The sequence below is a fragment of the Hyla sarda genome, chromosome 4 (assembly GCF_029499605.1).
Source record: "Hyla sarda isolate aHylSar1 chromosome 4, aHylSar1.hap1, whole genome shotgun sequence".
In the NCBI taxonomy this organism is placed as follows: domain Eukaryota; kingdom Metazoa; phylum Chordata; class Amphibia; order Anura; family Hylidae; genus Hyla; species Hyla sarda.
Window position 1 is genome coordinate 340,246,952 of NC_079192.1, and position 26,289 is coordinate 340,273,240.

A 26,289-nucleotide genomic window follows, 5' to 3' on the forward strand; every position below is an offset into this window, starting at 1 on the left:
ACATCAAGGATGCCTGCCTCCACTTCTCATTTTTTCCTGGTCATCAGCGGTACCTCTGCTCTGCAGTTCTGGACGGTCATTTTCTTTTGGGACTATCCATTTCGGTCTGGCCACTTCTCCGCGGACCTTTACCAAAGTCCTGGCGCCTGTGGTAGCCTTTTTATGGACAACAGTTGTTTCCGTGATTCCTTATTCCAGATCCTGGAGAGTCTTAGTCTCAACCTCCATACCTTGTCTCACTTCGGTCGGATGGTCATTTGGGACAAGACCAACCGCTCTCCTGGGGCTCCAGTTCGATGCAGCCTCTGCCCGCTTTCAACTCCGCCGACTCTTTTCAAGAGTCTGATGACTTCGGCTCCCTGCTCCAGTTTCCATTCGCTTTTGCATGGATGTCCTGGGTCGATTGGAGGCCGTGCCATTTGCCCAGTTTCATCACCGACCTCTTCAACTGGTGATTTTCTTCCGGCCAGATCCTTCCTTTTTGCCTAAGGTTGTTTCGGCCTTTCATCTCAATGAGGACATTGTTCTTCTGTCCTTTTGTTCCGCTCCTTCTCATTTTAGGGAGCATTTACTCCACAAACTGGATGTGGTTTGGGCTGTTAGGAATTACCTCTTTATCTCTTCTTCGTTTTGTCCGTGCGATTCCTTTTTCGTCCTTACGGAAGGTCGTCGTAAGGGACAACCTGCTTCCAAGGCTACCACTTCTCGGTGGATCCGGTCTGCCATTTCGGAAGCCTATCACTGTAGGGGGAAGATTCCTCCCTTTAGGGTTGTGGCTCATTCTACCTGTTTCTGTTGGGGCATCCTGGGCTCTCCAGAACAAAGCCTCGGCCTCGCAGTTTGCAAGGCGGCTACTTGGTCGTCTTTGCTTACTTTCTCGAGGTTCTACCGGGTTCATACCTTCGCATCGGCTGATGCTAGTCTGGGCCATAAACTGCTGCAGGCGGCAGTGGAACAGCCGTCTGCCTGACTATCTGCCCACCCAAGGGACGGCTTTGGTACGTCCCACGGTCTGTGTCCCCCAATGGAGCCGATAGAGAAAAGGAGATTTTTTTTAACACTTACCGTAAAATCTCTTTCTCGAAGGATCCATTGGGGGACACAGCTCCCGCCCTTTTGGGTTTCTCTTTGGTTCTCTGTCAGAGGGTGTGTTCAGTTATATCTTTTCTTCTGGTTCTCGGACAGTTCGTGTTTTTTCTTTGACCTGTCGGTCCTCTCCTATTGCTCTGGTACTTAAACTGATTACCTCAAGGCCTGGAGGCTGGTATATCCTTCTTTGTTGCCATAGTGTCATACCTCCTAGAGACAGCAGCATACACCAGCGGTCTGTGTCCCCCAATGGATCCTTCGAGAAAGAGATTTTACGGTAAGTGTTAAAAAATCTCCTTTTCTGCCTTTCATTTTCCAACAGCTGTAACTTTTTTATTTTTCCTCCGACGCCATTAAGGGCTTATTTTTTGCGGGACGAGCTGTACTTTTTATTGGTAAAATTTTTGTGCTACCTTTTGATCTTTTTTTATTCCGCTATTTGTACCAAAATTGGCGAATTTTGCGCTTTTTTTGATGTTTTTTTTTTTTTTTTTTACGGCGTTCACCTTGCAGGATAATATACTTTATAGTTTTATAGTACATGTCATTACGGACGTGGCAATACCTATTATGTATAGGATTTTTGTTTTTGATCTTTTTTGGTGATAATACAGGGCTTTTATTGGGAAAGGGGCATTTTTTTGTATTTTTTTATACTTCATACTTTAATTGAACTTTTGTTTTTATTTTATTTTTTACACTTTTTACAGGTTATACTATGCTGCAATACATTTGTACTGCAGCACAGTATAACCTGATGAGCTGCAGACACTACAGCCTGTGCGATCCAGCCTCTGGCGGGATCTCACAGGCTTCCGTAGCAGGCATACAGGAGGTCATGATCTGACCTCCTGCTGCCATAGCAACCAACAGCTACCTGCGATTGTACCCCACCACATGTGACCTTATTTTGGAAACTTCACCCCTCACATAATGTAATAAGGGGTACAGTGAGCATTTACACCCCACAGGTGTCTGACAGATTTTTGGAACAGTGGTACGTAAAAATGAAAAATTTAATTTTTCATTTGCACAGCCCACTGTTCCAAAGATCTGTTAAACGCCAGTGGGGTGTAAATGTTCACTGCACCCCTTATTAAATTCTGAGGGGGGTGTAGTTTCCAAAATGGGGTCACATGTGGGGGGGGGGGGTCCACTGTTCTCGCACCACGGGGGGCTTTGTAAACGCACATGGCCTCCCACTTCTATTCCAACCAAATTTTCTCACCAAAAGCTCAATGGCACTCCTTCTCTTCTGAGCATTGTAGTTCCCCGCAAAGCAATTTACATCCATATATGGGGTATTTACATACTACAGAAGAAATGGGGTTACAAATTTTGGGAGTCTTTTTTTCTCCAATTACCCCTTTTGAAAATGAAAAATTTGGGGTAAAACCAGCATTTTAGTGAAAAAAATCTAATTTTTCATTTTCACGTCCAACTTTAGCGGAAATTTGTCAAGGACCTGTGGGGTGTTAAGGCTCACTGTACCCCTTGTTACGTTCCTTGAGGGGTGTAGTTTCCAAAATAGTATGCCATGTGTTTTTTCTTTCCTTTTGCTGTTCTGGCACCATAGGGGCTTCCTAAATGCGACATCCCCCCCCCCCCCCCCCCCCCCAAAAAAAAAAAAAAAAACATTTCAGCAAAATTTGCTTTCCAAAAGCCAAATGTGACTTCTTCTCTTCTGAGCATTGTGGTATGCCCATAGTGCACTTGACGTCCACACATGGGATATTTCCATACTCAGAGATGGGGGTTTCAAATTTTGGGGGGCATTTTCTCCTATAACCCCTTGTGAAAGTGTAAAATTTGGGGGGAAACCAGCATTTTAGTGAAAAAAATTAATAAATTAACTTACACATCCAACTTTAATGAAAAGTCGTCGAACACCTGTGGTGTGTTAAGGCTCAGCGGACCCCTTTTTATGTTCCTTGAGAGATGTAGTTTCCAAAATAGTATGCCATGTTGTGTTTTTTTTTTTTTTTTTTTTTTTTTTTTTTTTCCCTCTATCTGCTCCATTGGGGGACACAATCCGTGGGTGTATGCTGCTGTCTCTAGGAGATGTGACACTATGGCATCAAAAACAGTTGGCTCCTCCCAGCAGGATATACCCGCCTTCAGGCTCTGAGCTAATCAGTTTAAGCTTAGTGTCTGAAGGAGGTGGACGTGTCTGGTTTGCTCCAGACCAGGTCTTCTGTTTTTTTTTGTTTTCCTAGTTAGGGACGTGTTAGTTTTTTATTCCTTTTCTTTTCTGTTTTCAGGTGGGGACTCCGGGACTGCGGTTCCCCGTTTCCCCATTGCGAGTGAGGGTGCACAGACATTGCGTATATGCGCTATTAACCCCCCCCCCCTCCCTCGCCAACGGTCAGCGCTTGGGTGGTACCAACCAGGCGTGATGCAGGTAACTAAAGCTCACTGAAGACTCCTAGGGGTGCCTCGTCTGACTCTTCCATTGAGTCTTCAGATAGACGTGAGCGTTTCCCTCATGGGTCCCCCCCCCCTGGTCATCTGGGCACAACTGTCGTTCCTCTAGAGGACGTTCTCGGAGTCGCCGCTCTGCCACGCCAGAGCCACGTACTCGGTCAGATTTGCCCCCCCCCCCCCCCCCCAGGACTGCCTCTACGCATTCTCATTTCTCTGGTGGACGAGGCTTCCGAGCCGGCATCTGACTCAGAGGACCGCTCAGACTCAATTGCAATGGTGAACTCTTTGGTGACAGCCCTAAGAGACACCTTTAACTTGGAGGACCCAGGATCTTCGAATGTCAATCCAGGAGTATCCTTTCATCGTGCTAAGCCGGCACTTCAAAGGTTCAGCTCTCACGCTGACTTTGATGACATTCTGGAAACCGCATGGAAACATCCAGACAAGGGGTTTCCGGGAATCAAGACAATTCAAGAACGTTATCCATTTGACAAGGACCATGTCACTAAGGTGGTTCCCCTCCCTCAGTGGATCCACCAATTTCCCAGATCTCTAAGGCGACTACACTGCCTCTGGCAGATGCCGCTGCCTTCAAGGATCCCACGGATGAGAAGGTAGAATCCTTAGCGAAGTTTGCCACTGAAGCAGCTTGCTCTTCTCTTCTTCCCATCTTAGCCTCAACATGGGTGTCCAAGGGCCTGGCGGAGTGGTGCCAAAAGCTCCATCAGGATATCTTAGCGGGATCCCCCCGGAGGATCTATCTGCTCTGGCTCTCCAATGCTCTAAAGCTGAGGACTTCCTGTGCACAGCTTCCATGCAGGCAGCCCGTTGTTCTGCTTTTGCTGTGGGTCACCTAGCGGCTCTCCGCCGCTCTGTGGCTTAAAGCTTGGAATGCGGATGCCGCTTCCAAAAGGTCTCTCACTGAGCTTCCCTTTACGGGCGGGCGTCTTTTTGGCAAACTCCTTGATGAAATTATCTCTGAGGCAACGGGAGGTAAGAGTTCCTTGTTACCTCAAAATAAGGCTCGCCCTACTTCCCAAAGGAAGCCATTTTCCTTTCGGTCCTTTCAGACCTCTGGCTCCAGCAATGGGTCCGGGCAGGCGCCGTCTTGGATGTCGGACTCCAACCGGTCCGGCCGCTTTGCGCCCAAATAAGCAACCGCAAGCCCACGTCCGCATTAAGTGAGGCCCCCACCCGCGGTTTCTTCTCGGGTGGGAGGTCGTCTCTTGTTTTTTTGAGACATTTGGACCTCTCACATTCAGGACTCTTGGGTCAGGGATGTGGTGTCCAACGGTTACCGGATCAAATTTGCCTCCCTTCCGAGGGATCGCTTTTTTTGCTCCCGGGCCCCCCGGTCTTCTCCTCTGGCAAAGCAATTTCGAGCGGCTCTCCAGTCTCTGCTTCTTCAGGGGGTTATTGTTCCTGTTCCTCCAGGGGAACGGTTTCGGGGTTTCTATTCAAATCTTTTTGTGGTTCCCAAGAAGGACGGTTCTGTGCATCCAATTTTGGACCTCAAGCGTCTCAACCATCACCTTCTCATCCGCCACTTCCGAATGGAATCTCTCCGTTCGGCGGTGGCGTCCCTGGAACAAGGGGAGTTCCTTTCATCAGTGGACATCAAGGATGCCTACCTCAATGTGTCAATATTCCCAGGCCATCATCGGTACCTCCGCTTTGCGGTTCCGGAGGGGCACGTTCAATTTGTAGCTCTCCCCTTCGGTCTAGCCACGGCTCCTCGGGTCTTTACAAAGATCCTTGCGCCAGTGATGGGCCTGTTACGGTCGAGGGGAATCTCGGTGATACCCTATCTGGACGACCTTCTCATCAAGGCTCCAACCAGAGCCTAGACTCTGGAGAATCTGGACGTCACTCTCCACACGTCAGTCCTCCGCCCTACCCAGTCTCTAACCTTCCTGGGACTTCAATTCGGCACGGCCTCTGCCCGGATTTGTCTTCCGCCAAACGTCTGGCGCTCCGGTCGGGGGTCCGCTCCCTTCGGTCCCGGGTATCAGTCTCCATCCGCACTTGTATGGAAGTCCTGGGTCGGATGGTGGCAACTATGGAGGCCGTACCCTTTGCCCAGTTTCATTACCGCCCCCTTCAACTGGCGATTCTTTCCCGATGGAACAGGTCTCCTCTGTCCCTCGATCGTCAGATTGTTCTCCCTCGGTCAGGGTCAGTCAATCTCTGCTCTGGTGGCTCCGCTCCCCCCTTCTTCTCCAAGGGCAGTCGTTTCTTCCTCTTCACTGGCAGGTTGTTACAACGGATGCCAGCCTGTCGGGCTGGGGCGGCATGTTCAGGGATTGGACGGGTCAGGGACTCTGGTCTCCCCAGGAGACCCTTCTTCCAATGAACACATTAGAATTACGGGCAATTCTTCTTTGTCGTCTTCATTGGGAGTCCCGTCTTCAGTCCTGTCCTGTCCGCTTTCGGACAACGTGGCGTACATAAATCGACAGGGCGGCACCCGCAGCTCGACAGCCATGGCCGAGGTGACCAAGATTCTCACCTGGGCGGAGAGCAAGGTTCCGGCCATTTCGGCGATTCACATTCCGGGGGTGCTCAACTGGGAAGCGGACTTCCTCAGTCGGTCCTCATCCGACCCCGGCGAGTGGTCTCTACATCCAGAGGTCTTCGCACAACTCTGCGACTTCGGGGGCATTCCGGACTTGGACCTCTTCGCGTCCCGGCACAATCGGAAGATCCTTCCTTTTGTGTCCAAGTCCCGGGACCCTCAGGCTCTGGCCGTGGACGCCCTAGTGATTCCTTGGGCGGGGTTTGCCCTACCCTATCTGTTCCCTCCTCTTCCGCACCTTCCCAGGGTGCTGAGGAAGCTCAATGCAGAGGACGTCCCCGCCATTCTGGTAGCTCCAGATTGGCCCCGAAGGTCGTGGTACGCCGACGTAGTCAGGCTCCTGGACGACACTCCACTGCGCCTTCCGCTCCGTCCGGACCTGCTCTCTCAGGGTCCTCTTTGCCACCCCAATTTACAGTCGCTGCATTTGACGGCATGGCGGTTAAGATCGTGGTTTTGAGGGCCCGCTGGTTCTCTTCCCAAGTCATTCACACCGTGCTCAAGGCTCGTAAGCACTCCTCTGCAAGCATTTACCACCGTACTTGGCGGTCTTATTTTTGTTGGTGTAAAGCTCAAGACTTCTCCCCGGTAACCTTCTCGGTTCCCTGTCTTCTCTCCTTTTTGCAGTCTGGGTTGGAACTAGGTTTGTCTCTCAGTTCCCTTTTTAAAGGTCAGGTTTCGGCCCTTACTGGCTTCTAATTCTCATGTCCGGACTTTCCTTCAAGGAGTGACGCATGCTGTTCCTCCTAATCGGTCACCCTCTCCCCCTTGGGACTTGAATTTGGTTCTGAGTGCCCTCCAGGGTGCACCCTTTGAGCCCCTTAGAGAGGTGTCTCTCCGCCTCCTTTCTTGGAAAGTGGCGTTTCTTGTTGCTATCACCTCCATCCGGAGGGTGTCTGAATTGGCAGCTCTCTCCTGCCGTTCTCCGTGTCTGGTGATCCACCAGGTGGTTTCGGCCTTTCATCTCAATGAGGACATTGGCCTACCGTCTTTTTGTCCTGCTCCTTCTCATCCTAATGAGCGCTTACTACACAAGCTGAATGTAGTTCGGGCTGTTGGGTCTTATCTCTCCATCACTTCTTCGTTTCGTCAGTGTGATTCCTTTTTTGTCCTTATGGAAGGTCGTCGCAAGGGACAACCTGCTTTCTAGGCCACCATTTCTCGGTGGATTCGGTCTGCCATTTCGGAGGCCTATTGCTGTAAGAGGAAGATTCCTCCTTTCTGGGTTGTGGCTCATTCTACCCGTTCTTTTGGGGCATCCTGGGCTCTCCAGTATAGAGCCTCGGCCTCGCAGATTTGCAAGGCGGCTACCTGGTCGTCTTTGCACACTTTCTCGAGGTTCTACCGAGTTCATATCTTCGCATCGGCTGATGCTAGTCTGGGCTGTGGAACGGCCGTCTGCCTGACTGCTTATCTGCCCACGGTCTGTGTCCCACAATGGATCCTTTGAGAAAGAGATTTTACGGCAAGTGAACATGCAAGTGTAAAAAATTGAAGATTTAGAATTTTCTCCTTTACCTTGCTGCTGTGAAACACCTAAAGGGTTAACAAACTTTCTGAATGTCATTTTGAATACTTGGGGGGGGGGGGGGGGGGGGAGATGCAGTTTTTATAATGGGGTCATTTTATGGGGTATTTCTAATATGAAGACCCCCTCAAATCCACTTCAAAACTGAACTGGTCCCTGAAAAATTCTGATTTAGAAAATTTTGGGAAAAATTGGAAAATTGCTGCTGAACTTTGAAGCCCTCTGATGTCTTCCAAAAGTAAAAACATGTCAACTTTATGATGCAAATATAAAGTGGACATATTGTATATGTGAATCAATATATAATTTATTTGGAATATCCATTTTCCTTACAGAGAGCTTCAAAGTTAGAAAAATGCAACATTTTCATGAAATTTTTTGAGTTTTCACCAACAAAGGATGCAAGTATCGACGAAAATTTATCATTGTGTTAAAGTAGAAAATGTCACGAAAAAAATATCTCTGAATCAGAATAATCGTTAAAAGCATCCCAGAATTATTAATGCATAAAGTGACAGTGGTCAGAATTGCAAACAAAGGCTATGTCCTTTAAGGTGAAAAAGGGCTCAGTCCTTAAGGGGTTAAAGTCCCATGTAAATCATTGGGAAATGTATGTTCCCATATAACTTCCATACGGCTGGAGATATTTCAATACCTGGTACACATATTATGGGTCGGGAGAGGGGGGTCGGGATATGACAACAATATGAGGACGGGAAATTAAGTCAGAAGCTTCCTCCTTTGTTTTCCTCCCCAACCCCAAAACCGGGCAATGCTGGGTACACAGCTAGTGTGTGTGTGTGTGTGTGTGTGTGTGTATGTGTATGTATATATATATATATATATATATATATATATATATATATATATATATAAATATATATATAATATATATTTCCAAACCTGTGTAAGGGGGAAAAGTGGAGCACTTGCCAATAGTGACCAATCAGATAGCTTCTTGTACTTTCAAAAGGGCTTCTGAAAGATAAACATGATTGTCTGCTATGGGCAACTGTTCCTCTACACAGGTTTTGTTAAATTTCTCCAATTTATGTGTGTGTGTGTGTATTTATCTATCCCATATTTGTTAACATAGCCTAAATGTGATTCCATCAGTAATGTGTGCCTGTATGTATAGAAATAACATATAAGGCATTTTCCCCTTTACAGTATTAGGGATCTGACACCATGGACCAATCGGATATCACTCTAAAGCTCCGGCGTCAATTAAAGGAGGTAGAAGAGGAGAGAGACAGGGCCGCTCAGTATGGGCTTCAACTACTGGAAAGTCAAAGTGACCTACAGAATCAGCTGGAGGAGCAGCGGAATGAAATGACCAGCACTATTGAGGTATATAATGAATGTAATGTGGAACATAGACCGGTGTGACATTCAAGATGAGAAGTATAATTATAAATATTTTACTATTTAAATCGTATCAGTTGCGGCTAGCTTTTCAGGAAAGGCTGTACTGTGTTTGTACATGATGAGCAGCACTAGTTTTGGCCATTATATATCCTATATATGGCATTTTTTAGCAGGTTTCTTCTATAATCTTCAGTTCTCCAAGAGCCTATTGTCTATGGTGTTTGACGTACACACAGAGGAGGAGATCCTGTACTTCTATGTCTCTGTGCATGGCCTGAACTGCAGTTGCATGTGAGGCATGATAGAGCACTAGTGAACAGTCTAAACTGTGCATAAATCCCTTGGGTGAGATCTCTTACTTTAAAGTTGTCTCTTTGCTCCGGCCGATACTGCTGCTGGACTGGTTAGTGTTCTAGTAGGTATCGGGACTCCTAGTGGTGGGATTTTTAGTGGCCATTTTCTTTCAAATGTTTTTGAATATTTAATAAACAACCATAATACAAAAGGTCTTTAAATTTCATCAGTTACAACATATAAAAAGTTTTTGGGTCTGACAGTGCCCATTTAAGCATGTATGGGATGAGCATAAGGCTATCCTTCATATAAGATAGGGCCAGGAACTATTCATAGTATTTAGAATATTGGGCAGACTAGATGGGTCAAATGGTTCTTATCTGCTGATACAGTCTGTTTCTATTTGTCTCTGTAAAGTTTGTAGAAATGACAATGCTTTACTTAAATGATCATTTCCAGAACTTGGAACAAGAAAAGTATTCGCTCCAACGGGAAGTTGAACTAAAAAACCGGATGCTAGAGAGTTTATCATCTGAATGTGAAAACATAAAGCAACAGCAGAAGGCTTGTCTTGAGCAGTTACAGGAACAACTAGAGCGCAACCACAGTCGTGAAATGAGTGAAGTAAAAGACAAGGTATTTAATCCTTACGCACTTTTGTTTAAAGGGTTAATTTCCTGACACAAAGCCATGGCATATTACTAAGACATACAACCCCTTTCTGATTTATGCCCAACTGCAGGCACTGCTTCCCCTCCAGAGTTTTCACTGCAGTGCACTGGACCACTTGTCTGTGCAATGTCCTGCTGACCAAGCCCTAGTCTCCTGAGTGGAGCCGTGCTGCAGTTAGCCCCCTTATCTTCAGGAATGGCGACAACCCTTGCAGTTGACTCTCCACTGATCAGTAAATGATGGTGTATCCTAGCAATGTGCCTTCACTTTGTGTAATCTGGATAACCCTTTGTCTTCTAAAGAGATATAGATTTATAAATAAATTTTTTTTTTTTTATGTTAAATCAACTGGTGTCAGAAATGTAAACAGATTTTAAATTACTACTATTAACAAATCTTAATCCTTCCATTACTTATCAGCTGCAGTATACTACAAAGGAGGTTCTTTTCTTTTTGAATTTCCTTAATTCTGTCTGACCACAGTGCTCTCTGCTGACACCTCTGTCCATTTTAGGAACTCTCCAGAGTAGGAGCAAATCCCCATATAAAACCTCTATTGCTCGGGACAGTTCCTGACATAGGTGTCAGCAGAGAGCACTGTGGTCAAGCAGAAAGGAAATTCAAAAAGAAAATAATTTCTTTGTAGTATACAGCAGCTGAAAAGTACTGGAAGGATTAAGATTTGTTTTAATACAAGTAGTTTACAAATCTGTTTAATTTTATGGCACCAGTTTTTTTTTTTTTTTTTTTTTTTACTTTTATTTTATTTTGCAACATAATAGACTACAGAACCATAAATATATGCAATATTAAATAAGAATACAATATCAGTATATAACGAAACATAATTATTCGAGAAAAAATAAAAAATTAAACAAGGGTATTTAGGTACTACAATATCCACTGGCCAAAAAAAAAAAAAAAAAAGAAGCCCTCTTGTACAGATACTAAATTACATTAGTGTCTTATAATGCACCTATTCCAAATCGCACAAAATTTGTCTGCTAGTCCTCTCTTTAAGTAAATCGCTTTCTCCCAAGCGACCACCTGCTCCATCTTTTTAAGAAATTGTTTTTTGCTGGCAATTTTATGGCACCAGTTGATTTACAAAAAAATATTTTCCAGTGGAGTACCCCTTTAAGGGAATCTGTCCCCAGTTTTATGCTGCGCGAACTATGGGCGACATAAAACTGGTGCAGGTTTTGCAATCCTAGCATGCTATGATTTATGATTTTGGAGCAGTCATGCAATAAAATTGCTGCCGGGACCCAGGTAACTAGTCATGTGAGCAGGTTCTGGCAGCTCCTCTGCGCTCTGCAAGCGCTGAGTGACGCATCCCTCCCTTTGCACATACTGTGGATACGCCCATTAATGGTATTTTCCTGGAAAAACCCTTTTGGCCTTTCTCTCTGACACTGTTCCAACCAGGGTGCCTCCAGCTGGTGCAAAACTACGACTCCCAGCATGCCCGGACAGTCTTTGGCTGTCCAGTCATGCTGGGAGTTGTAGTTTTGCAACAGCTGGAGGCACCATGGTTGGGAAACACTGCTCTCTGACAATGAACCTGTGTGTGTAAATCTTTGTCTGATCGTACTCTGTTGCACCCAGATGGAGAAGCTGAAAGCTGAACTAGATGAAGCAAGATTAAGTGAGAAGCAACTAAAACACAAACTGGACCATCAGACCGAGCTGCTAACTAACAAATCGGAGGAATTGCGGATGATGTCTGAGCGTGCTCATGAAACTATGTCTTCGGAAATGGTCACCCTCCAGCTTGAAATAAATGAACTTGAAAGTGCAAAAGTGAGTTAAGATCTTCTTGTGCCTCTGGAAGTGTCTTTTTGAGCTTCTGTGTGCTGGTGGTAGAAAGATAATAGATGTTTCGGGACAAGCAATTGTACTGTATTGTAATTATAATGTTACATTGTAAACCATATTGAGAATTAATAGGACATAACATTATGTTGTTTCAATGCAGGCACAATTAGAAGAAGAGATGAATGAATTGCAGTATCGCCAACAGCAACTTGTGCTGACTAATGGAAACCAAAGTCGACAGCTAGAACGACTTCTGTCGGAAAAGGAAGAGCGAGAGAAAGAGGCTGTTAGTTATTTCAATGCTTTGGAGGTAATTTTTTTAATTAAATTTTTTAAAGTTGAAAGTGTAAAATGTAGAATTGATTCAAAGACAGCCCATTAGAAATATCTAGACAGACAAGTCCAGAAAATATGCATTTTGCAGCACTAGGAAGAGGGGGTGTAATGCTTCATATTGGCAGCTCAGTACCAATAAGTACATGAGAAGAGATTCTTAGAACTTGTTATTTACTTAAGAAAATCTCATCCCAAATGGTGTCATCCAGTAAGCAGCGGCTCCCTGTGTTCACCCCGCTGATGTATACTCCCAGTAGTTTCCTTCACACAAAGGCTGTCACCCCTTCCCCCTCTATATATGTAATCCTCTATTGGTCACTGCAGCCCCTTCCTTATAGAAAGACAGATGCAGCTGAAGTGACAGGACTTATCAACTAATAAGACCAGTACAATGTGCAAAGCGTCCTAGGTGCTGATTCAAGCAGGCGCATAAAGCAAATCAGCAGCACAGGGTGGATATGTTTAACTCCATAGGGCTATTGTAATACACTCACAAAGAAGATAAGCCAATGCAGCTTTACCAATATTGCTGCCTTCTTGCTTGCCCTCACCTTCCAGCTTATCCTTTACTGATATCCAAAGCCCTGTATATCAGTCAAGGTGCAGCTTGACTGAAGGTACTTGACCTGTTTTGCTCCGTATCCTTGGCACATGGTTGAGAAATGAAGAAACCATTTGGTAATGCCGCCTTGGCTCTTCTCACTCTGTTCTCTTCCTGCTGGTCCTACAGACATCTCGCTCCTTCCTAAAGCACAAGTAGAAGAAAGCCCCTAATGTACAGCAGGTACTGAGAGAAATGTAAAGTTTTCTTTTGTCTTTGAAAGAGTTGTTGAAGACAGATCTGTTTATACACGTCATACGTCACTTGACTGCGCACACCATTTATTGTCTGTCTCTGTACTGTAATTTCTCTTGTTGCATTAAAGGGATACTCTGGAGGGGAATTTTTTTTTTCATATCAACTAGTGCCAAAATGTTATCCCTGGCCCACCCCCGGCTTGATTATTCAAATTCTTCACACTTGACTAACAAGGACATGAGCCGGCGGGGGAGTTGAGTACTCTGCTCTCTGAACGAGCAAAGGCACTGCTGGCTCGCTACACACGGAAGTTGGGTAAAGCGAGGCTTCAGTGGCGCATAGAGAAGTGCTCATAACTTTCTGACACCAGTTAATTGAAAACCTTTTTATCACTGGAGTGCCCCTTGACTTGGACTGACATGTTGAAATTTGCTTAAATTATAGGCTTTAAGAGGTATGATGGGTATCAAAGGTGTATTCCAATCTCGTACATTAACACAGAGAATGCAAGCATCTGGGAACTGCTCATATGTTGAATAGGGGTCCTATGACCCTTGCCCTGCATGATGTGGTGGCCTGGCAGCTGCTGCATCCAGGTGATAAGTAAATGGAGTCATGGCTGCATATCTGCGTAACTCTTTCCTGTCACTTCTATGGGATTTACGGATAATGCAGAGAATGCTTGCTTGCTACTATAGAAGAGAATTGGGAGATCTATGAACATCTGTTTATTAGCTCTCTGAGTGAGGCAGCTGTTGGCTGATCCATTAGACTGGACAGGGGATGGGGATTCTGAGTTCTCAACCCATCAGGATATGTCATGAGTGTCAACATTGTAAATACTCCATAAAAATTGCTCTCAAACTGTTTAGCAAAACTAGGGTGAACAGCTTTATATGAACTGTTCTGTGCATCTGTAGAGAATTGTGCATTAGGCCCTGTAGCCTTAGCGTTCTTCCCTAGGCTGCATTTATGGGCTTAACAGGATGAAAAGGTGGTGTTCTGGTTAATCCAATCCCCTTAGGTGATTCCTCTGCTATTTATGGAATTACTTTGGACAGCGTAGATATTTGTACAGAAACCTTTTTATTGCATATGTTTGCTAACATATTGGATTATTTAAACACCTTTTCTCGGTCGCTCTTCATTGGTGGGGGACACGGAGACCATATGCTTTTGCCACTAGTAGGTGCTGACACTAGGAAAAAAGTGTGCTCCTCACTGGCAAGATATACCCGCCCACTGGAAGTGAGGTAATCAGTTTTAGCTAGTGTCAGTAGAAGGCAAGACACAGGTCTGGTGCTCTCCAGACCTGGCCTTTTATTATTTTCTAGTAAGGGCTGTTTAGTTAGCTTTTTTTTTTTCCCCTCTCTTTTGTTTCTCATTTTCAGGTGGGGGTTAAGGAGCATGGTGCTACCTGTTCCCCCCCCCCCCCCCATATGCGACAAAGGGGCACAGACATAGCGTATGTATTGTTAACACCTTCTCGCCAATGGCCAGCGCCGTATATCATCCCCTCCACTCTCCTGCCCGTGGACTCAGTTACAGCAGCCATATCTGTCTCAGGGCAGCCGCCGGGTTTTGCAGCGGCACCCTGTACTTTCTGCGACTGCTGATTCTATTTACTTCAGCTGGTCGGATCTCCTCCCGCGCTTGCTGGCCAGCGGGACAAATAATGGTTTCTGATAGCTGATCAGCTCCTGCTACAGGTTTTTAAACCTTTCTTTATCTAAAGCCCACCCTCATCAAATATGTCATCTGGTGGGTGTGACTAGGTAATTAACCTAAAATTTTACTTATGCTATTCCTAGGGTTAAATATAGGGGGCAGTCTGTGACAGGGTATTGACTTTAAGAACAGCCATATAACTTCCATAATGCATTGTCTTGTCTTTACACCTCCTTGTCTTTCTCACACGTACATGGAAGTATACACATGAGAGCTTTGAAACAATAGTGTCTCATACTTAAGCTAATCTTGTACTATCTCATATTGGGTTTTGGACATCTGTACTTAAAGACATAAAACATTTTGTTATACTCTACTGTACACAAATCATGGTATCTGTCTAATTTAGAAGAGTGAGAAAGGATTATGTCAACATTAAAACACAAACTGAATCTTCTAGCTTTGAAACACTTGTCAGAGCTAGGAAATTCAATATGGAGAAATCAAATTTGAATATACATTTCTTTTTGGTCCTATGATTAAAAGGGTTATCCAGGAAAAAACTCATATATATTATATTAATATTATATTATTATTATATTATTATTATATTATTATATTATTATTATATTATTATTATATTATTATTATATTATTATTATAATTATATTATAATTATATTATAATTATATTATAATTATATTATAATTATATTATAATTATATTTTTTCCTGGATAACCCTTTTAATCATAGGACCAAAAAGAAATGTATATTCAAATATATATATATATATATATATATATATATATATATATATATATATATATATAATGTGTATCAGCTGCCTCCAGAAAGTTAAACAGATTTGTAAATTACTTCTATTAAAAAAATCTTAATCCTTTCAGTACTTATGAGCTGCTGAAATTGAGTTGTTCTTTTCTGTCTAAGTGCTCTCTGATAACACGTGTCTCGGGAACCGCCCAGTTTAGAAGCAAATCCCCATAGCAAACCTCTTCTACTCTGTGCAGTTCCTGAGACAAGCAGAGATGTCAGCAGAGAGCACTGTTGCCAGACAGAAAACAACAACTCAACTTCTGCTGATAATTATTGAAAGGATAAAGATTTTTTAATAGAAGTAATTTACGAATCTGTTTAACTTTCTGGAGCCAGTTCATATATAAAAAATGTTTTTCCTGGAATACCCCTTTAAGCTTGACATCAGGAAGCTTGGCACGGTCAGTGCCTAAGTTTTGTCTCCACCACCCCTTCTTTTTCTCCTCCACTAGGGGGACTATTTCACTGAACACTTTCTTCTGCCAAGATGGAGCCATCTCGCACTTCCCTCTACATGGTGGAGTACCTTGCTGGGCCTTTTTTTTTTTTTTTTCTTTTTTTTTTTTTGCTGGGAGCGATGGGAAGTGCTTTTTGCTGGCTCTGCTTTTGTGCTTACTGCTCACTATTGCAGCCTGGCTCTCCTTTTTTCTAGTTGTCTACTCATGCAGCAAGGGCATTTTCCATAGGAGGGGTTTATGCATTCGTGTATAGCTCAGTGATAGCCAGTCTGCCTTTGCTCTCTTCCTTCCTTGGCGCAATATCCGGGAAGGGTGTGCTCATCCTTCCATTTGTCAGTGTCTGTGGCGTTACATCGCCACTCTTATCTTTTGGAGTAACCTTCTTGTGCCCAGAGTCTGGGAGTCCCAGCTGGGTTCCCTTTTTGCTTTTCCCTCCGTTCCCGTCCTGGTTCGCTCCGACCGCTGGGTCCAAGACCAATTAATCCTTGTTTTGGGTTCTCTCCTAGACTGCTGTGATTTTCCTTATTTTCTGGGTCGGTCGTCCTGCTCCTTCGGGCCTTAGTGAGGATTGCGGTCTTGGGCACGTGTAGTGCCCCTACCCAGGCTCCTCCACGATCCCTTTGTGAGGCGGTCTTTCTGTCTCCCGGAGTGTCTTGTGGTTGTTGGGTTTCCTCCCCTACAGGTGGGGCACCTCCCGGTGTCTCGAGAGTCTCCAGTTCCATGTTGCCGTTCCAGATTATGCCTTATTTTCCGTTTCCTCCTTCTATTTACTCTGGGGTTGGGTGGCAAGCCTGTCTACCGGGTTGTTCCAGTAGGGCTATTTTTCAGCTGCAGCATGGCTGTGGTTCTTCCCGCTGTTCAGCCTGTGTGGCGTCCTCTCAGAGTCTGCTCTTGTCCCTGGGTGCTCACGCTGTGCCCCTGGGACAGTGGTTTTTGGCACCTACAGCTTTTTGGTTCGGATCTTCCGCAGCATGACTCTCCGGAAACGGTTCCCATCTCTCTCTTCCAGAAGTTTCTGGTCTTCATCTTGACTGACTTGCCTTCAGCTTTCCCTGGAGATTTCTCGCCAGGTTCTCTGGTTTCAGTTGGTCCTCTGTATGGGGTTCTCTTGTCGTTCCCTTTTTTCCTTTTTTTTTTCCCAACCGGGCTCTCCCTGTGTCTGGTTCTGTGCTTCTTGGATTTGTTTCCTACCGTCTTCCAGATTGGTTTGGCCCATCTGGTCTCTGCATCGCCCCTTGTCTCTCTGTGGCCTGTTGGTTTAGAGTCTCTTCTAAGGACGGTCCCTTCCTTGGCCTCCTAGTCCATCTCCATGGACAGTGGGAACTGCCAGATGCTCAGTTCCAGGCCTTGGTTGCCTTTTTAGTCCAGAGTCTCGTCAGTGACTCTTGCGATCGGCTGGGGTTCAGTCTCCAGACTGACTCCCTTCCACTGGTGGTGTTCTTCCAACCCCAGGGACAGTTTTTTTGTACATCCCATGGTCTGTATCCCCCAATGAAGAGCGAAATCTTTCTCGTAGCCTTCACCCACCCATACAGCACCCACCCATGTCTTCATTCTTGTCCAGATAGCCTTTTCCGGTTCTTGGGGGTTTTCTCCAGGATTCCTTTCTAAGGTCCTTCGGACTTGTCTCTTGGTTGGCTTCTCCTACTGCTTTTGTGACAAAACTGATTACCTCACTTCCAGTGGGCGGGTATATCCTGCCAGGGAGGAGCAGACTTTTTTTTTCTCGTGACAGTGCCTCCTAGTGGAAAGAGCATATACCCCATGGTCTCTGTATCCCCCCAGTAAATGCTACGAGAAAGATTTTACGGTGAGTACAAGCAAAAAAATCTCCTTTTTGCCTGCAGGATTTTGTGTGTTTTGTGCAGCAGAAAAACTTTAGTTTAACTACCAGCATCTAAAATCCTCTTAAATAGAAAATGTATTTTTAGCCACTTGCCTGTACTAAAACACTGAATAGTTATATATTTATCTATTCTTGTCCTAAAAGCAGTGCTTCTGAGTAGTCAGAGCACCTTTTTTGTTCCCATGTATTGTGCATGCCTTTTAGAAAAAAAATCAGTTGTCATTTGTCAAGTGGTTGCTGTCACTGTCTACACCTAGCACTTACATGTAACTTGTGTAACTAATATACAGAAAGCACGAGAAACAAACCAGGATCTTCAGATTCAACTTGACAGTGCTTTACAGAAGGCCCAAGACCCCAACAGTAGAGGCAACTCCTTGTTTGCAGAGGTATGTTATTTTATCAATTTTCTTAAAACTGTTTAAAAGACTCAAAGCACAGCTCTTATTTCATATTCTGCTCCTAAAAAAATACCATCTTCTTAAGAGCCTTTTTTTTATTTAAAATTTTTTTATTTAAAAAAAAAAAATTTTTTCAACTGTAAGAAAAAAACTACAAATGACCTTGCTAAGGTCAATTTCCGTTTTCACTTTGCAGTGGCGATGGCTTTATCAAGTGCAAATGTCGCACAAAAAGTTGCATATCTGCCCAGACCTGGCTTACAAAACTGCCTTTGGAAAACACTTTAAAAAAGAAGAATCGTACAAAATGGTGTTCTGAAGTGAATTATTATTTCTTGCATTTGTGTGCCAAATTTATCACCCCCCCCCCCCCCCCATGCAACATAATAAATGTCACATGTAAGCAAAACCAGAGCCTAAATAAATTACTTCAAAACACACTTTCCAAAGACAACAATGATAAATCCCATCCGATTGGATGCTTTAGGCAACAAAGACCAAAAAAAAAAAAGTTAATAGCAGAGAAAAAATCAGATTTTTTTTTTTTTTTTAGGTATACTAGAATATAGTAAGTGATGTTGATTGCTGAGATCTTTTTGTTTCCCAGGTGGAAGACCGGAGAGCGGAAATGGAGCGCCAGCTGATCAGTATGAAGGTGCAGTACCAGTCCCTACAGAAGCAACATGCTTTTTCCAGACAACAGATGCACCGAATGAAGGTAGGCCTGCAACGTTAATTCTCTTGCCTAATTTGTCATTACCAGCCTCGTGTGTGTGTGTGTGTGTGTGTGTGTGTGCGCGTGCGCGCGCGCGCTTTTTTTATTTATTTTTTATTCAAAATACTGTAGATAGGTCTTTTATGTTTCTGAATCATGGTAGTTTATTAAAGTTCAGGATTTGAAAGAGTACAGATTATCTATCAATTCAGTGTTTTCCAACCTTACTAAGGGTGCATTCACACCACGTTTTGTACATACGGGTGCCGGGGGAGGGGCAAACCGGGCGCTCCCGTACCCCGGCCGGATCAGCCCGTTACTGCATTTACTTTAATGACCTGACCGGAGTCAAACAGTGACTCCGGTCGACTCAGTTTTGACCCGTATGCGGTTTTGGACTGGAGTAGACTACGGTTTTAGGTCCGGTCAGGAAACCGCATACGGGTGAAAACTGAGCAGACTGGAGTCGCCATTTGACTCCGGTCGGGTCATTTAAAGTAAATGGAGTCACGGGCTGGTCCTGCCGGGGTACGGGAGCGCCCGGTTTGCCCCTCCCCCCGCCGGCACCCGTATGTACAAAACGTGGTGTGAATGCACCCTAACCTTGGGGCACCCCAGGAAAAAGTACTTAAATAGGCACTGTCAGATATAAAAAGTTTTGATATGTTGTAAAGCATGTATAACCAATAGGTTTTGCAATTGCTTTCATTAGAAAATTTTCAGTATTTCATAGTGAAAAAGCCAGTCAAACATCTACCCCCTCTGCCTCCTGGAATGCATTCAGTGCTTCTGTGAACACTGCTTCGTCCTGGACTCCAGGACGTTTTGGAGGGGGGGAGGGGCTGTACACACTGCAGAGACTCATGTGAAGGGGAGGGGGAGGGGCAGGAAGCCTGCTGCCGTCTCTCATACAACAGACATCAATGAGAGAGGCAGAAACATGCAAACGTGTGTGTGTGTGTGTGTGTGTGTGTGTGTGTGTGTGTGTGTGTGGAAATATGTGTATGTGTGTATATCAGTGTGTCTATCTAATGTGTATGTGTAAGAATATATGAAGCCTGTGTGTCCCCAGCTGTTGCAAAACTACAGCCCCCAGCATGCCCACACATCATTTGGCTGTGCAGGCATGCTGGCAGTTTTAGTTTTGCAACAGCTGGAGGCACCCTGGTTGGGAAGCACTGGACTGAGGAGAGGGAGGGGGAGTGGCTATCACAGTGAGTACCCACCCCCTGCTTCTGGGGGATAAAATTAAGGTATTTCAGAAATAAAGCTAATTCTGAGAGAAATGTAGGTCACAGACACATACAAAGTACATGATCAGGATGAGATACTGAGCAACATATAACAGTTTTGTTTTTTTGAGTGATCTGACGGGTACGCTTTAACCATTATTATATATTGTTTTAAGCAATGAAAATGGTAATACTGCATTACAGCCCCTGACCTTTACTTTAGTCATAAAGAGGTTTACTCACACTGTAGCAGAATTGCATCCACTCACCCCTCTACCCTACTTGAGATGGCTCGGCTCCCCTGTGGCAATCCAATTGGGAAGGGGGTACTCGAGGAAACTGAGCTTATCAGGCACTTATGTCCTATACCAAGCCCCTGCAATCTCCTGTACAGGACCCCGGCTATTTACCCGTCTTCGGCATGCTCTGGCCCCCACCTTCGTGGACAAGGTCAAGTGACTGCCCACTCAGCCAATCACTGGTTGCAGCGAAGTCCCACCTAAGCCATTGATTGGCTAATCGAGCAGTTACTTGCTCCCATTTAGGAAGGTGGAAGCCGTAGTGCACCGAGGACTGGTAAGTAGCCAGGGCCCCGTACAGGAAATCCCCACGATTAAAAACCTAGGGGGAGATTTGCCAAAACCTGTGCAGAGGAAAAGTTGACCAGTTGCAACCAATTAGATTGCTTCTTTCATTTTTAAAAAGGCCTCTAAAATATGAAAGAAGCAATCTGGTTGGTTTCTATGGGCAACTGGTCAACAACAACCCCCCCCCCCCCCCCCCCCAATCTCCTGTACGGGGCCTTCGGCAATCTCTGGATCTGCCGTAGCGATGTATTGAGGGGGCGTGTCAGCCGCCAATCTGTGCGGTGGTCGATGCCCGATATCTGGCCAGCGAGACGGGGCCCCATACAGGAGATCGCGGGGGCCCCAGTGGTCGGACCCCACCGCGATCTGAAACTTATCCCCTTGTCATTAGGATAGGGGATATGTTTTTCAGCACTGGACTACCCCTTTTAAAGGACAACTGCAGTGGAAAACGCTTATCTCCTATTCACAGGGTAGGGGATAAGTGTTTGATCATGGGGGGTCCGACCGCTGGGACGCCCATATCCCCCCCCCGTGATCTCCTAAACAGGGTCCCGGCATTAGCACTCAGTGTCTACCTGAGAGGTCAACGGTTAGGCCTCGTCCCTGCCCCGTCACCATACAGTACTATGGGAGAAGGGGGGGAGGCAAGAACGCTGCCTCTCTGCCTCTCACATAGTCACATGCTGCGGCCGGCACGCCTCCTGCACAGGAGAGCCGCGGCAGAGCTGTGGCCCCATGCAGGAGATCGAGTGTTTTCCGCTGCAGATGTCCTTTAAGTTCCCTGGAGTATCCCATTACATTAAAAGTACCATGCATGCACTTTGTCAGGTGTTGCAAAGGATTGAGACGCCATTGTTTTTGCAATAGGTACAGGTCTGCTGATGCATGTCTACTTTAAAGGGGTTTGTTACTCCCTGTGAGAGACTGGCGCGGTGGCTCAGTTCACTAGCTAAGCTAAGTCGGCTACCTTCTCCACCACAGCCAATTCAGGAGACAAGGGGGCTGCCTTAGCTAATGAACTAATGGGTTGCACAGACCCATTACCCTTTCCTGCACATTAACAACACAGCAGAGAGGAGGTGCTATGGCAGGACTTTGCAGTAAGTGGATACTGCTGGAGCCTTCATTTCCTTCCCACCTGAGGAATGGCACTTGGATTAGGAGAAAGCTGTCGGACAAGCACTATTAAAGTGGCATAAAAGTATTTGCGTGTAAAACTAAAGACTATCTTAACAAAATAGTCATTGTTAGAAGTAAAACATGATTTATCAAAAAATACACTTAGGGTATGTTTACACATATTTTTCTGCAGTTTCCAGAGGATCTGCTGCAGGTATCAATGGGGGATATTTATCAAAACCTGTCCAAAAGGAAAAGTTGCTGAGCTGCCAATAGCAACCAATCAGTTTCTTTCATTTTTTAAGAGAACTTTCCAAAAACTAAAGCAATCTGGTTGCTATGGGCAACTCAGCAACTTTTTCCACTGAACAGGTTTTGAAAAATCTCCACCATTGTGTCTAAATAATTAATCACAACATAAAATCTGCTGAGATTTAGCAAACAATTTTTGTCCCATTACTGCACTCCCACTACGCTGGAAACAAATTTTTTTTTTTTTTTTTTTTTTTTATTAACGGGTGCCAGAAAGTTAAACAGATTTGTAAATTACATCTATGTAAAATTCTTAATCCTTCCAGTACTTATCAGCTGCTATATACTACAAAGGAAGTTCTTTTCTTTTTGAATTTCCTTTATCTGACCACAGTGCTCTCTGCTGACACATCTGTCAATTTTAGGAACTGTCCGGAGCAGGAGCAAATCCCCATAGAAAACCTCTCCTGCTCTGGACAGTTCCTGATATAGACAGAGGTGTCAGCAGAGAGCACTGTGGTCAAACAGAAAGGGAATTCAAAAAGAAAAGAACTTCCTGTGGATCATACAGCAACTGACAAGTACTGTAAGATTATTAAATAGAGGCAATGTACAAATCTGTTTTTAACTTTCTGGCACCAGTTGATTTAAAAAAATATATATATTTAATTATTTTCCAGAGAACTACCCCTTTAAAAGCTGATCTTGACCAGTGGCATTAAGGTACCTTCTTGTGGTTTGGGCACTGTGCGATCTTTAAAATGAATCTCCTCCTCTGCCTGCTTTATCTTTATCTATCAAGCTCTTCCTGTTTTTCTTCCTCCTGCGTTCTTCTCTTCTGTCTTTTTGCTTCTCTTCAGGTTTGTCTGGGGCAAGAAACCAGCCAGGTTGGTGAAGTCTCTTCTTTATTGACGTAAACTTGAAGGCGGTCTGAGCCTTCGGCATATTTATCAGTATTATGTGACATCACCTCTCACGCAGGTGGTGGACTGGCACCATAATTCTACCACGGAACTGCATCTTGATGGAGGACCACATCTCTCCTCTACCTTTTTCTGGCTTCCCCTTGGTTGGGCCTGGCATTGTGCCCTCCTCTGTCTCTCCCTGTTCTCTCTGCCACCCTGCAAATGTGTGACAAGTATTTGTGTGTAGAGGGTTTGCCCTTAACCTCCCCCCTTCCTTCCTCGATGTATCCTATTCTCCAGAATTCTTGCTTTCCTCCTGCCCTCATAGACCCGGAGTTTTGCCATCTGGCAGATTCTGTCACAATGAGACCGTTGGATTAACTTTGCAATGGCTCTTGGTTGTCGGTGGAGGCTATCAGGGGTTTGGGTTTTTGGTGGGCCCAACAGCTTCAACATTTTTTCTTCTCCTTCCCTTCTGTCTCTTACTTTGCTCAAGCACAGTCCCCCTTTTGAACTGCTGTGCTCTGGCACTGGTGTGGTTCTTAAGGGTTTACGCCATGTTAGGGTTCTCCCCGGACTCTCCTCCACCTGGCTACATTGTAGCCTGGGAAGGGGAACTGGGGACTTCCTTCTCGGAGTCTCAGCAGGGTGCTCTGTTCTGTTGGGCTCACCCCTTTTCCATTTCTAGTAGGTACCAAGAGGCAGGGTTTAAACTTCTCACACGTTAGTACCGACTAGTCTCCACAAAATGTCCCCTCGCCTCTGTTGTAGAGGATGTGCCCACCCTGGGTCCGTTCTTCATGTGTTATTGGAATGTCCGTTGCTTTCCACCTTTTCTGGAACTTATTGTCCTCTTTTACAGACCCAGGTGTTGCCTTTCTATCCTGCCTTCTCCCTCCTTCACTTCTTGATGTCCCTATCTCGACCTACCGACACTCTGTCCTGCGCCATCTGATTAATGCAGCCGGGGGTTGGATCCCCACCCTCTGGAATTGCGTTGAACCCCCCTCTATGGTTGTGGATCACAAAGATCCTGGGCATACAGAGCATAGAGGAGCTCACTGCTCACCTTCATCACAAAATGGAACAGTTCACGAAGGCCTGTTATTTTTTTAGGCTGCCGTTCAGGAGACCTCTGAATACCGCACCGTATTGCGCGACTGACCCCTTCTCCTGACCTTCTAGGGTGCCCCATCCCTTCTCCCCAAACCCCCCCCCCCAGTTGTATTTGTGGCTTTTGTCCTTATTCTGTTTCTCTCTCCATGTTGTCCTTTGTGGTCCCCTTTGTCTGCATTCTCATTTTCCTTTCACCTCCACCTCGCCCCGCTTATTCTTTTCCTCTCTTCTCGTCCCCCTTCTATTCTGATCTTTTTACTATGTTCCCGTTTTATTTGTATATGTTTACTTCATATGGTGTTCCTTTGTACTAGCCTGCCTGCATTGATCGCCGTTGCCTTCCCCACAAGCATACCACCTTGCTTAATATTGTTTCTGAAGCCCTCTGCGTAGGGAGATTTGATTTTGTGCTTACGTTAAAACTGAAAATAATTTAAAAAAAAATAAATAAAAGCTGCAGCAGATACTGTATGTGTAAATGTAACCCACCACTTAAATCAATTCCTGGTTTACATAGTTGTCAGTAAGCTTGCATTTCCCTTCATGGTCCCAAATAACAAGTGTGAATTATTACATGTGTTTTTTGGATTATTATATAAATTGTTTTTTTTTTTTCTTTCAGGTGCAAATAGCAACTCTGTTGCAATTGAAAGGTTCGAAGTGTGACCCTGAACAGCTGGAAAGGTTACAGTCCATGGTTGCTCAGAAGAACAGTGAAGTTGAGAAACTGCTGGTAAAAGTGCGCCAACTAGAGAAATGTCAGGTATGGTATAGCACATTGCCTAAAGTTTGATTTTGGCAGTACTTTTCCCACTTGTGCTTTTCCTAAGTTCATGAACTGACCAACTTTATTATAATCTTTTTGATGGGGGTAGAGAAGATCTAGATTTGCGCAGTTTCATATAATGCTGTCATTGGCGACATAGGTGTGCTTCACTTTTTCAGGTGTACAATCTGCGTTGCATTTCAGGGTCATTTCAACTCATTCATGAGATAAAATTACATCACTAGTTATCTTATATTTTTTTTCACCATTAGTGCTATTACCACTAGAGACATCAAAATCCAGATGCCATTCAACATTTGGTTGATGGTGTTAAGAAATAGGCTAAATAGAATCAGGGTGTTTAACCTCTTAAGGACATCAGGCATACCTGTATGTCCTAGTCTCTCTACCGTTGTATGAAGCGCGTGGGTTCATACCCCTTGGGTCCAGTTTGCTATGGGCAGCCAGGACCCACAGCTAATGCTGGGCATTGTGGCGTGTAAAATGGGGAAAAAAACAATCTTCAGTAGCTCAGAGGAGCCGATCGCGACACCCGTGGCAAAATCGTAAGGTCCCGATCAGCTGAGTGGGCAGTGGGAGGACCCTTACCTGCCTACTCTCTGTCTGATCTGCGCTCCTATGCTCCAATTAGCCATGGCAGGCTAAAGCATTGATGCGTCGATACACTGGTGAATGCTGCTCTATGGAGCAGCATTGAACAATATATTCAATCAGAAGATTGCATGTAATAGTCCCCAATTGGCACTAAAAATGTAAAAAAAATAAGTTTATGTAAATTAACCCCTTTTTCTAAGAAGTTTGAATAAGCGGAATAGTAGAAAAGGTTACCGGGTTTTCTGGTGCAGTCCACCAAAGATGAGGGAAGTTCTCTAGAGTAGTTTTATTAGCCAAAACACAACTTGTTTCGGAGCATAGGTTTTCCTTTGTTAATTATGCAAAATCATGTCCCCGTGTCCTCTGCAGGGATAGTGACGTGATAGTGATTTTCATCAATATTGCTGCCGAGAACATGGGGACATGATTTTGCATAATAAAGAAAAACCTATGCTCCGAAATGAGTCATGTTTTGGCTAATAAAACGACTCTAAAGAACTTTGCCTCATCTTTGGTGGACTGCACCAGAAAACCCGGAAACCTTTTCTACTATTCCTGTATTTTGTATGAGTGAAATCGCCTCCTCTAACCAGCGCCTACATCACTATTTCCCCTACACAACTCCTTTAAAATCTATTTCTTTACTTCTTCTAGCTCATAGCTTCTCTTGTTCTCAGGACGCACATAACCGGACACCAAAGAGTGTCATGGCACTGGCCACACTCAGGACATAGTATACCGCAGGACTTAGGCTAAGGCAAGGATTACATATGTCCGCTGTCAGCCATCTTTTCCCTTCGGCGCTTTAGAAAATGCACTGGAGAGAAACTGACGTTAAAATTGATCTTATTCATTTGAATGTGACGGT

The 26,289-nt window shown here is 44.8% G+C and overlaps 1 protein-coding gene across 10 annotated transcripts in view; it reads left to right on the forward strand.

Annotated features, from left to right (window-relative positions):
• Window positions 1-26,289, forward strand: part of SPDL1 (spindle apparatus coiled-coil protein 1) — a 98,430-nt gene that overhangs the window by 16,034 nt on the left and 56,107 nt on the right. For all 10 annotated transcript variants that reach the window (XR_008843077.1, XR_008843078.1, XM_056516511.1 and 7 more), the window contains exons 2-8: window positions 8,787-8,966; window positions 9,738-9,914; window positions 11,559-11,753; window positions 11,929-12,078; window positions 18,001-18,099; window positions 18,719-18,829; window positions 24,663-24,803. Coding sequence is in view for 8 of the 10 variants with exons in the window: in XM_056516511.1 (XP_056372486.1) it covers window positions 8,805-8,966; window positions 9,738-9,914; window positions 11,559-11,753; window positions 11,929-12,078; window positions 18,001-18,099; window positions 18,719-18,829; window positions 24,663-24,803 (1,035 nt within the window). In the remaining 2 variants the exon portion in view is untranslated. The remainder of the gene's footprint in view (window positions 1-8,786; window positions 8,967-9,737; window positions 9,915-11,558; window positions 11,754-11,928; window positions 12,079-18,000; window positions 18,100-18,718; window positions 18,830-24,662; window positions 24,804-26,289) is intronic.